The 12,526-nt window shown below is 38.3% G+C and overlaps 2 protein-coding genes across 4 annotated transcripts; one reads left to right on the top strand and one right to left on the bottom strand.

The window, feature by feature from the left end:
• Positions 1-3,836: 3,836 nt before the first annotated feature.
• Sf3b5 (splicing factor 3b subunit 5) lies at positions 3,837-7,198 on the bottom strand. 3 transcript variants are annotated; one of them, XM_045725284.2, is made up of 4 exons: positions 7,092-7,198; positions 6,819-6,937; positions 5,319-5,397; positions 3,837-4,110 (listed from the first exon to the last, which is right to left on the bottom strand). In XM_045725284.2, exons 3-4 carry the CDS (start codon positions 5,380-5,382, stop codon positions 3,917-3,919), a joined length of 258 nt encoding a protein of 85 aa, XP_045581240.1. In that variant the 5' UTR covers positions 5,383-5,397; positions 6,819-6,937; positions 7,092-7,198; the 3' UTR covers positions 3,837-3,916. The 3 variants fall into 3 exon arrangements, with proteins under 3 accessions (XP_045581240.1, XP_045581237.1, XP_045581239.1); XM_045725281.2 differs by having other exon boundaries at positions 6,839-6,937; positions 7,092-7,189; XM_045725283.2 differs by having other exon boundaries at positions 6,877-6,937; positions 7,092-7,169.
• Positions 7,076-12,428, top strand: LOC123745028 (cytochrome c oxidase subunit 5B, mitochondrial). The gene is made up of 3 exons (XM_045725280.2): positions 7,076-7,236; positions 8,827-8,900; positions 11,946-12,428. Exons 1-3 carry the CDS (start codon positions 7,158-7,160, stop codon positions 12,153-12,155), a joined length of 363 nt encoding a protein of 120 aa, XP_045581236.1. The 5' UTR covers positions 7,076-7,157; the 3' UTR covers positions 12,156-12,428.
• The last annotated feature ends 98 nt before the right edge of the window (positions 12,429-12,526 follow it).

Genomic DNA, 12,526 nt, shown 5'->3' with positions numbered 1-12,526 from the left:
AGTCAAAAGGCTGGCAAATGCTTTTTAATAGTCCCTGAGCCCATTATGTGCCTCTGTAACCCTTTCCACTACCGCCCACAAGATGGGTATGGGGTGCATAATAAATGAACTAAACTAAAACTAACTAAAACTGCTTTTTAATATCGACAAATGCAAGACCTTGCATGTGGGGCATGCAACGACTACCAAATTAATAGCATTACATTACAGGCGACTGATGAAGCAAATGACCTTGGAGTCAAAATCCACCTCTCATTAAAAGTTGAACAGCAGGTGGGAGCAGCAACCAGAAAAGTTAACCAAACTCTTGGGCACATAATGGGTATTATGCGCCTCTGTAACACTTTCCACTACCGCTCACAGGATGGGTATGGGATGCATAATAAATAAATAAAAAAACGGGATAATCATGCGTACTTTTGACTATAAGGAAAATACGGTAATGGTTCAACTGTATATATCTGGTGTACCCCCCGCATTTGGATTACTGTATCCGAGCATAGAGACCTCATTTTCAGAAGGACATAGCTTCTCTGGAGAAGGTGCAACACCAGGCAATAAAAATCCTTCCAAAGCTAGGTCATCCTTGTATCAGGAACACTTGAAGGCCACACACGGGAGACATCTCCCGTCACGCAGGGTGCAGTTGCACCTCCACAGATCTCCAGTATCAACTCTTGATACTGGTAATGGCTCCAAAGGGCCACCACTTACGGGCTATTCATGCCCGTGCCACCTTTTGGGTGGCTTAATCTTCATCAATCAATCGAAGGCCACAGGGCTAACAACACTACAAACCAGGCATGACAGGTGGATCACATTTAAACTTTTAAAATATTTAACAAGTTAGAGGATGTTGATCAAACATTCTCTAACTGGACCCATGGAACAGCCTACCCGCCGAAGCCATAACTGTCAAAACTGTGTTGAGTTTTAAAATATACCTAGAAAAGATCAAGGCAAATGGGGAGACCTTAGACAAGCCACCGGATTCCTTTCCTCGTCGAGGTCGCCAGGGTTAGTAGCCTTCAGGTAAATTAGGTATATCCTCTCCTTATATACATATAGCATGAATGATATACATATTGCATGAATTATATACATATAGCATGAATTATAAACATATAGCATGAATTATAAACATATAGCATGAATTATATACATCCATGCATACATACATATGGACATGTATGTATACATATATACATACATAATCTACATACTTGAATTTACCCGAGGACCACTATCTAGTGGCCTCGACTAGGACAGGAAACCGGCGGATTGTCAGAGGTCCCCCTTTCCCCATTTCTTCTGATGATTTTATATATTTGGATCTTAAACTGTAGCAGGATTTTGACATTTACGGCTTCAGCGGGTACTCACCTGGTTTCATTACTTTATAACCCTGTAGATGAAGAAGCACCTTCTGTTTTCAGTCCTACTTTGTGGCTCGTTGAGCTTGAATCCGTTTCTTCATGTTTGTGAATTATCTGACCATTTGGAGGAGTGGTCTGGATCAATACCCTCCAAGTATTCAATATTTTAAGTTTCGATGAGATCAGCCCAGTCATATCTGGTTTGCATTGTTAGCCCTGTGGCCCTTATACATACAGACATATGCCACCAGACTAGTCCCAGAACTGAGAGGTATGAGCTATGAGGAAACACTACAGGAGCTAAACCTCACATCCTTGGAAGACACAAGAGTACGAGGAAAGACATGATCGGTACCTACAAAATTCTCAGAGGAATTGAGAGGGTAGAAAAAGACAAACTATTTAGCATTGGTGGAACATGAACAAGTGGACACAGGAGGAAACTTAGTACTCAAATGAGACACAGAGATATTAGAAAGATTTTTTGTTAGTGTCAGTAGTTAACAAATGAAATGCATTAGGCAGTGATGTTGGGGAGGCAGACTCCATACACAGTTTCAAATGTTGATATATGATAGAGATAGACAGAGCCTAATAGACTCAAGAATCTGTACACCAGTTGATTGACAGTTGAAAGGTGAGACCAAATAGACAAAGCTCCCCCCCCCCCCCACAAGCACAACCTAGGTGAGTACATACATGCAATAGTCTACAGGGGCCAGTGGCTGACTGGACAGCACCCTGGATGCGTGATCCTATGGTCCCGGGTTCGATTCCCGGTGCCGGCAAGAAACATGGGCAGTTTCTTTCACCCTAATGCATCTGTTACCTAGCAGTAAATAGGTACCTGGGAGTTAGTCAGCTGTCACGGACTGCTTCCTGGGGTGTGTGTGTGTGTGTGGTGTGGAAAAAAGTAGTAGTTAGTAACAGTTGACTGACAGTTGAGAGGCGGGTCGAAAAAAAGGGAGGAGAGAGACCTTGGATGGGAAAGAATTAAGAATTAAGAATTAAAGGCTAAGGAAATGGGGAGTTGACCCCATTTATGGAGGTCATTGTGGACCTGCTAATTCAGGTTCAGGTAGATGGAGGCAGTACAGGAAGTAGTGTGGGTGTGAAGTGAATTTTTGTAGGGTGGTCACCAGCACAACTAATGCAGAAAGCTGGTAGGATCATGCAGGTAGATTTAATTAACAGGGCTGGAATCACTACACAGTGGACAAAAGAACTGCACTTCTACAAGTCAAAGTTCCATGACTAAATAGCCAGCAAGTATTGCACTGGTATGGGGGCAGAACCTTTGACTTACCCGAGGACAACTATAGTTTGGTGTTACAGATGTCAAACAAATTTTAGTAGAAAGTAGGAGGTTAGTATGCTTACAATGAAGGGGTAGGTGAAGGTAATGGAGGTAACCTCGGCAATGGAGTGACCCTGGTACTCTAAGATAGTCTTAATATTATCATAGTAGACTCAGAGTTTTCAAATTCCAAAAGCAACATGGGCATGTAAAATGACAGTACCTACACTTGTATTCAGGCAAACATTTTTATTGACTTTTATTAATCCAACAATGTTTACAAGAGCATCAGGGATGGGGAAAAATAAAATTCAAACCAATGAACTGAAGCAGGTGAATATGCAGGTGGAAATTGTCAACAACTACATAATTATCAGTATAATTAGGATCAAAATATTTGTTCCACATAAGTGGAACAAATGTATTTAAAGAGGATGATAGCAAAACATGAGAATGGAATTCAAGAAGAGTATGATGTCACAGCCCCTCAAGAGCAGTTAGAGGGGCATACAGCATCATAAGTCAAAAGAGTTTCCAAAAGTTGAAGAGTTAGTCACATTGAGTGATTCAGTAGGAGCTCCCGCCAAACACACAAAACTACGACATTGCTACAACATTCCAACAAGTTTTACCACCACCTAACAAGTTGTAACATCCAATATAGCAAGTTGTAACAACATTCTAATATGTCATAAAAAGTTATAACAAGATGTAATAACTTTATTTACAAGTTGAAACAAGTGGAAAATAAGGGCAGTTTCTTTTTGTGTTTACAGAGCTATTACCACAAAAGTGGCAACAGAAAGGAGAGCTTAGAGAGGGTGATCAGGGGAGGTGGACAGTGTGAAGTTAAGGCCCTACATTGCAGAAGCCATGGAGCTAGCAGGGAGCTGCTTCTCATGTAAGGATAAAACTGCTCTTCCAGAGGGGCCCAATTCTTAAAACCTGATTGCTCACACTACACAAGTCTGAGAAGAATATGAGGGGAGGTCAAAAACATACAACACATCAAAATTCCCTTCCAAAAATTTAGTAATTTTTTTTTTTAATTATGCTAGAAACACAAATGTTTTGCTTTATTCGCCAAGGACAGGTGACCTTACAATGATATATTTCTATACAATTATTTAGTGTTGATGTTATTTGGAAAATGAAACACAGTCTTTGCTAATATTTTACTTGTAAAATAGTATACTCATCATTAATGCATATGCAGTACTGTATATAAATACAGTACAATAGTTCAATCTTCATTCTTTTCAGGTGGTGGTCCACAAGGTTGTACCATTTTTTCCATCATATTGAAACGAACACGTGCTTTTGTTTCATTTTCTCCTATTGCAATCATATTCAGCATATCAAAGTGACCCATGTATGAAGCATATGTATCACGTTGTTGATTGACACACCATTCAAACTGCGCTGTATCTGCATGACCTGTAAATTAATGGGGAGTTGTTAGGACAAGAATGTAATGAACATTAATTTATTTAAAATACTCCAACTACATCTGATATCAATATATGCACATTGTATTTGTATATGACTGTAATGCCCTTAAATGACAATATATACATACACACTTAACATTGGCTGTGCTCCATTTATTTAACTGTCCCTACTGAGAGTCAAATTGGAGCCTAAAAATTACTGTATTGAAATTAAATTTGTATTAAATTTCAAGTAATAGGAAAACCTGCTCTTTTCTGCTATGCTACCCAAACTAATTAAACAAAATTCTTGGTGAAAGCAAATAAAAGCCAAAGACCAAATTTGAGACTACATTTTCTATTTCTGTACAAAATATGTTCCACATACTGTACTGTAATACAAAAACAGGCTGTGTGTGTTCCCTAGACTAATACCATCATTAGAAATACAATACAATAAAAAACCAGTTGCTTTTTAGATTTAAAGAATACTGTATATAAATCATTTTGTCATTATACAATAACAAACCATGTTGACCAAACCACACACTATAAAGTAAAGAGAACCACATTTTGGTTCATCCTGGACAATTATCAAGTCACAATCGACTGAATAATGGTCCAGGACGGACCAAAACGTCGTCGTCTCTTCACTTTCTAGTGTGTGGTTTGGTCAACATTTTTCAGCCACGTTATTGTGACTCCTCATCTGCAACAAACCATGTATTCACCTAGTTGTATTCACCAAGTTATGCTTGCAGGGGTTGAGCTCTGCTCTTTCAGCCTGCCTCTCAACTGTCAATCAATCAACTGTAACTACTATTCCTCCCCCCCCCCACCAGGAAGCAACCCGTGACAGCTGTCTAACTCCCAGGTACCTATTTACTGCTAGGTAACAGGGTCATCAGGGTGGAAAGAAACTTTGCCCATTTTGTTTCTGCCATCACCGGGGATCGAATCCCGAACCCTAGGATTACAAGTTCAGAGCACTGTCTACTCAGCTATCAGGCCCCCATATGTGTTATTGCTCTATTGAATCTGCAAACTAGATTATGGTATAATTTTTTACATAAGTGTATTTTTTAAAGTCACTCCATAGCTTTTTCAAAACGTTAATACTGTATTTTTTTACACTTGGACTGCCTGTACTGTAAATTTATTCAATGATCGAAGACTGGTAACTTTATCCTTTGTACTGCAATAAACATAATTTACCTGTTCCAATGTATTTTGACTGCAAATGCTCCAGCTGGGAGTGAATATTATAACGATCACCCATTTTCACTTATGTTCCCTGAAATCATTAGAGATGACACTGCATTAGATATAAAATACCAAAAAATTGCTTTAAACTAAATTCACTTGAAATATACTGAATGTTATAATGATAAATAGAAAGACAGAAAAAAGAATCACTGTTACTGTGTAACAAAAAATACTGGCCGATATTATACAAATGAACAAAAATAGCATTGTCTAGCTTTAACAAACTTCATAAACATACTATGTAACTGCCCCCAAATAGTCACAACAATTATATTTTGAGTTGTCATATGATGCTAGTTGACACTATGATGCTAGTGCATTTGTTATTTCCTCATACAGTATTAGTATCATTAAAGCTAAAGCTACTGGACAGTGAAACAAAGCACAAAGTATTATGAGACTCATTAGTATGTTATTATCATGAGGTATAGGCTCTTAAGCCCAGCACTGTGACAACTAGGGTCACAAAAGTCATTGCACATTTAGAATTATATAAAAACTCAAAGAGGTTACCACAGCATATTCAAATCAATCTCTTTCTAACAGCAGTAATTAGCAACTGACTGGCCACTACCATTATACTTTCCCACAGAAAATTATAACTTATCTATTTAGATATAACAGTGATCAGAGTATTTACTCTCAGGAGTACCACCACCAAGGTAGTATAATCAACCCATATATGTTGGATTTAATTTTTAATTATATTTACCTGAATACACTAACACACTGAATCAAATTATGCAAATTAACAAGTTTTACTAAGGTAAATACATTTTATTGTATTTGCATCTTGAATCTCAGTCAGATGACCCCTATGGTGGTCATTTTCATGACCACAATAGTTGAAGCAGTAATTGGAAAGGGAAAGGGCAGTTTACTATGGTGCCACCAGCGGTTATAGACGGATCTTGCCTCTACTGAAGCAGTACTATGCCGCTGTAAACTCTTTATTTATTATAAACACATAATAATTCTTGATATATGATTGACTTAAATTATTATTTCTTAATGACTGTCCCTAAATTTACAAAAATTAACTCTGCTACCTGCGTTTATGGATTCAGATGTGAAGGCAATAGGAGTATATCTATAAGTCCACCAATCTTTGTAAAAATTTCTTGTATGTATGTACCTTACCTAAATAAATATTTATTTATTTATTTTTATTTATTTATATATCCTTTAGTGGAGGAATTTATGTGGCAAACAGCAGTTTTCAAGCACAGCTCGTATGCGTCACTGTAGTTAAGATAAAGAGGTGGTAGAGGTGGTCATAGCGTGTTTGGTCAAGAAGTACTGGGAGTTAGGGCGAGGCTGGGAACATGAACAATTAGTATTAAGTTTTAGTCTTAGTTTGTTTCCTGCCCGAAACGCTTTGTGTAATAGTGGCTTTAGGCATTGTATGTACTAGCTCTATCTATAAATCCATCAACTTTTGTATCTTACCTTGTATGTAGGTACTTTACCTGAATAAAAATTTGTATTTGTTGTATTTGTAACTAACCCATGCAGCGTCCCGACGACTGTAGTTCTCTTCTGCTCTTGTTTAGGATGGCAGCGTGGTTCTTTTTGTTTTTTAATTCAGATTAAAATAAAACCTGAGTTATACATTTTAATAACTTACATTATAATTGATTAATTTTTTTGATAGTTTCATTATATATATATAGTGATAGTCTTTAATATAACACGTTTTCAGTATGGAACCAGTGAATGTACCTTAGGTAGCCGTGAGGCCGTCGATCAGCTGAGGAAGAAGGCCGTCGAGTCCAACTTTAAAAAGACATGGCTGCTGTTATTGCCCGCTCCCTGCCCCACACTGCCCGCCGGGGTGTCCAGCTCACCACCGTCAGGTTTGCCAAGAGTAAGTCTCACAAATAGTGAGTGTAAGGGTGTAGTATGGTAAGAGTAGTGTAGTGAGGGGTGCCGGGCAGGCTGATGGCTGCAGGTACTCTGCTGTTGCGACTTGCAATACCGAGGTTGATTGATTGATTGATAAAGATTAAGCCAGCCAAAAGGTGGCACGGGCATGAATAGCCTGTAAGTTGTGGCCCTTTTGAGCCGTCTTTTGGAGGTGCGACTGCACCCTGCGTGACGGGAGATGTCTCCCGTTTGCTATATTACACACACACCAAGGTTCACATTGCAGTATTTATATATATATATATATATATATATATATATATATACATTATATATATATATATATATGTGTTTCATTGAATATGGCTGCATATTGTGTGATTATTTTGTTTAGGACTGCTATCCCTCTGACTAGTGATCTTGCATCTTGGTTTAATTGGAAGAGGATTTCTCGATTGTCATCTTCGTTCGAGGTAAACTAAGCTAATAATTTAACTGTAGAATGTATTCCACTAATTATAAATTTACACAATTTTAAGAACATACATAGTTCATTTTCAGGTGATGGGATTGTACTGGGTGTATTGGATATATACCATTAGGGCAGTTGGGTACATAATTCAAATAGGTGAGGATTACTGCATAAGGTGGGGGGGGGGGAATAGGACATAAATGGACGATGAATGGGGAATGAAAAAATGGAGGAGGCACATACAAAGATTAATCAGGTGTAGTGGGCGTGGCGTGCTGAGCAGTGCTGTCATTGTTGGCATCTTCGTGTTACGGTCTTGTTCATTCTCCCATGGTGGGTAGGGTGAACAGTTCTGTTATTTGGGTATTTATGGTGGGTTGTTCAGCTTTTATATAAATGGCTTCAAGAATTTGTAATCTTCTTGCAACAGGAGTTTTGTCTGTTAAGCAAGTATTTTTATTCAACATTTCTTTTGTTAGGGCAATGTCATGGGCTTGTCTCATGGGTATTTTAGGGTCACCTGATTGAAGATGACAGGTCAAACGCCTAGTAAGCTTGGTCGACCTATGTACTGTACTTGGCTTGAAGGCTACATCCTTCGTGGGGGCTGGTGTACATGTATTTCACGTTCGACTGCTGTTTTAAGCGTTCATCTGCTTTGGGCTGTTTTTAATGAGGTCGGTGGTCGTCTGTTTTATAGTACAGTATGTGATTAGGTCTGTGTTTTGGTTTGAATGTCTGAATCGGAGAGTTCTTGCTGAACAAATTGGAAGAAATTAATCCAGACTACTATATCACATTTAAAAAGTATAATGTAACTCACAAGGGGCTGTTGCCCCTTGTGAGATCGTCGCACTGTATTACAGAAAACAGGCAATGCTTTTTCAATCGTTGGGTAATAAATTTGTAGAATCACCTACCCTCCAAGTCATAAATGTGAGGACTGTACTACAGTTTAAAATTCTGGTAGAAGTTTTTAGGAATTAATTATAATGGGGGGGGCCATCAAGGCCACTAGAGATGACAAGTCTCGGGTACTTGGATTGTAAGGCAAAGTTTTTATGCTAGGGTGAGAACATTGTGTATTAAACGCCAAACTCATTTATTGTTTTTTTCCAGTGATGGCCGACCCATTTGAGCATGCAACTGGACTTGAGAAAAAGGAGCTGATGGCTAAGGCTGCAGGAAATGATGTAAGAATATTTTTATTTTAATGCAGTAATGCCATCTGGCAGTTATAAATAGTTAAACTATCAAGAAAATTGACTACAAATTAACATTTTTCACAATTATTGATGAAATATTTTTTTCCTCGTTCCTTCAATTTGGCCTTCTTAAGGTACTTGATAAATAATAGGGTAGTACAGTACGAGCTCTGTAATTCAGAGTCGGGTAATCTGAATGAATTCATGTTAGTTTGTAACCTTTTATATGGAAAGCTTTTAACCTTTTATATGGAATGAGAAATTAATAAATTAGTGCATGACTGTGTTACTCAGAAATTTGGGTTACCAATTACAATTTGGTTATAAGGACTTTATTGCTTTACTCTCAAAGTTCTAAGAGACCAAGGTAAATTTACAGGTAAGCATTCATGCAATGTGTCATCAGGCAGGTTCCTTTGTCGGTTTCCTTGACGATGCTCGCCATCCCTTGCCATCTGCATCTCCCCACACGATTCCTAAGTTTTTCCATTCTGATTTCCATGCGCTAGTTGTGTAGCGCATCTTCAAGAGGAAACTAGATTTATTCCTCCAAGGAGTGCCGGACCAACCGGGCTGTGGTGGGTATGTGGGCCTGCGGGCCGCTCCAAGCAACAGCCTAGTGGACCAAACTCTCGCAAGTCAAGCCTGGCCTCGGGCCGGGCTTGGGGAGTAGAACAACTCCCAGAACCCCATCAACCAGGTATCAACCAGGTAGCAGCCAATCAAACAGTACAAATTTGATGTTAGGCAATCTGAGTGTCTGTATATGTGCCTATGTATTTATTCTACCTGAAAGCCTCCCCCCTCCCCCCTTTTTACCCCATCAATTAGCAGGGAATGAGTACCATGTTATATTTATTATCCTAAAAATGACCGAGTGAGATTGGAACTGGAAGGTAGTGGGGAGGGACCAGGTGTGGGGATGGGAGGCAGGGGGAAGGTATTGGGTGTGGCTAATATACAGCCCAACTAGCCAGTCTGAAAATCCTAGTTCTGATGTCTTGTATTTTAAACCAGTGTCAGACTTTTTTGTAAAGCTTTTGATAGATCTGAGTCAAAAATTTGAGTTGACTGCTTTACTGTGACCACCGAAAAACCACCACCTTTACAGGGTGTACTGTTTCCCTGCTATGATATTGGTACTCGGGAGCCTACATATCATAACTAGGATGGACCAGTCCCAACCCTGTCAAGCTGTCCACCCAAGTGTTCTTCCCTTGTGCCATTTTATTACAGAGATAGTTTTCTAGATTTTGTTTTAATAGAAACTGACATTTTTTTGCAAAGACCATGTATGGTAGCAGCAGCAACCCAAGCTATACTTTAGAGCTATGACTGATTGTACTTTGAAAATAGCAGTTTTCACAAAGGCTGAATTAATATTCAGTACTGGTGTTTTCCAAAATGTGTGGATGGGCTGCAGGACTAGGTGTTACTATAGGTTTTTGGCATTTGTTGTTGTGAATAGTAGTACCTAGTCAGTTTAGGTCAGCTTAGGAGGCTGGTATATAATCTGTATCGGTGGATTAGGGTTGGTCTCACCCCCCGAGTTCTGTTCGTTTTTGTCACTTACTCTAAATATGATGCAAAGATGGTGTCTTGATTTTACAAGCTGTTACAGACTGTATATAACAGCTTTCTTTTTTATTGGTGGTGCTGCTACATTGTGTGCTCTTATGGAGATTAAAAGCTTTCTCTAGTGCCGTAATTTTAATTAACAGAACTACCATGCTTCTTGATTTCAATAAGCCTATTGAAAACCATGACCAGCTTCTGAACCAAGCCCTGGATTTACCATGCCTTGGGAAGAAGCACCAGGTCTTTGAGATTCATACTTTTCTATTGAAAGCCAAGGCAATGGGAGCTTGCTGATCTGACATCTGCTAAAAATAAAAAAAAAGAAAATCCAGAAAGTATAAATGCAACAAAATGAGTAACTTGAAAGAAATTAGGTACCCGAAGGTAACAATGCAAAAGATTGTTGCCGTGATGTAAACACCAGTTTTGTTGTACCTGACTGCCACCAGGTTTCCACCTGCATGCATTTGCTTGCCTGGTGTAGCTTAGTGGTGTTCGTTATCCCTGGAACATTAGCGAAGGTCTCCACCAAAATTATAGTTTGGTCAATAATAGTGTGTGCACCCTAGCTTTCTATTTCACTCCAAATGAAATCCAGGATTTCCTTAGTACAGTAATTGGCAATCCCTGCCCCATCAGAGGTTTCTGCTGTACAAGTTTGACACCTTTTGAATCTCTAAACTTCCAGATATTGCACAAGTTTTTTCACCGTTGAGGCCTGGTGATGAAAAAAGTAGTTAAATGTATGTTGAACACACACTTAGTCCTGCTAGGGTAACTTGGTGCCCTTAGGCATATCCTGTTATTTTGCAATTTTCATCTTCAAGATTGGCAGTATTGTTGAAAAGTGTTGGCCTTGACAAGCTGAAGGGGATAACATTACCACTTTATATAAACTTACAATATGCTACAAACTGTCACCTACTTTCATCAGTTATCACCATTGCATTTTTCTTGTAAATGAACTATCAAGTTACAAAAAAATGTTGAATTGGTTAATCTTGTACAAATGAGAGGCATTTAAAATAAAAAAATTGCATGGTAAAATTAATCAATAAATTTTACAGGTGCAGCTTTGATGAACATTTAATCTTATGCCCAAAATGCTGTGTGTGTGTGTGTTAGTGGCTTCAGGCATAGTATATACTTCCTCTACCTAGAACTCCAACATTCTTCTTATACTGTATCATTTTTTTATGTAATATTTACCCTAAACATAATTATTATTATTAATTATGAGCAGTCTGCACAATTTGCATCAAGGTCAAAAGGATGACTGCATTTCACAATCATTGATTCCAGAAGCACATGATGCTAGCTTAAATTTATACCCAATTTATATAATGTACACATTTAAATAATATTGAAACTGGTTTTAGGGTGTGCCAATTAACACCCAATTTTTAAATTACTTATTGTAGAAAAAACGTTCCAACTTTTTTCTCATGTTTTCAGAATCCCTTCGACATGAGAGTGTATAAGCGTGTCAGCGGTGATCAGAACAGTCCAACGGTTGTTCCATCATTCTGCGAGAGACGACTGGTTGGTTGCATCTGTGAAGAGGATGCTACGTGCATCAACTGGATGTGGCTAGACAAAGGCGAAAAGAAGCGATGCGAGTGTGGCTATTGGTTCCAACTTGTTGATGCTAAGCCCATGGTTTAAAATTGTAAGAATTGCTGTAAATTGTTCGGAGTCTGTATAATGTATGTGTGGAATGCTCTTAATTAAGCATATTGATACATGTTGCAGTTCAATACCATTCCCATCCACGAAATACTTTTCTTGTATATAAACTGAACTTTTATGGTAATTTCCTGTAGGCATGATTGCTACAACATTGATTGCAATTTTTCAGTTAATTACTGTAAGCCTTTATTCTCTCGGGAATATTGTACAGTATTTATAAATGTAGAAAAAATAAATCCATTTAATTAACCAATGTTATTTTTTTTACCATATTATTTTTCATTTTTGCAAAATGAAAATTTTCCACCTGCCTAGAGAGACTGCTCTAACACCTATTTTTCTCTTTA

The sequence above is a fragment of the Procambarus clarkii genome, chromosome 57 (assembly GCF_040958095.1).
Source record: "Procambarus clarkii isolate CNS0578487 chromosome 57, FALCON_Pclarkii_2.0, whole genome shotgun sequence".
NCBI classification, from domain to species: domain Eukaryota; kingdom Metazoa; phylum Arthropoda; class Malacostraca; order Decapoda; family Cambaridae; genus Procambarus; species Procambarus clarkii.
Note: the sequence above shows the minus strand (reverse complement) of the source record. Positions and strands in the feature narration are given on the sequence as shown.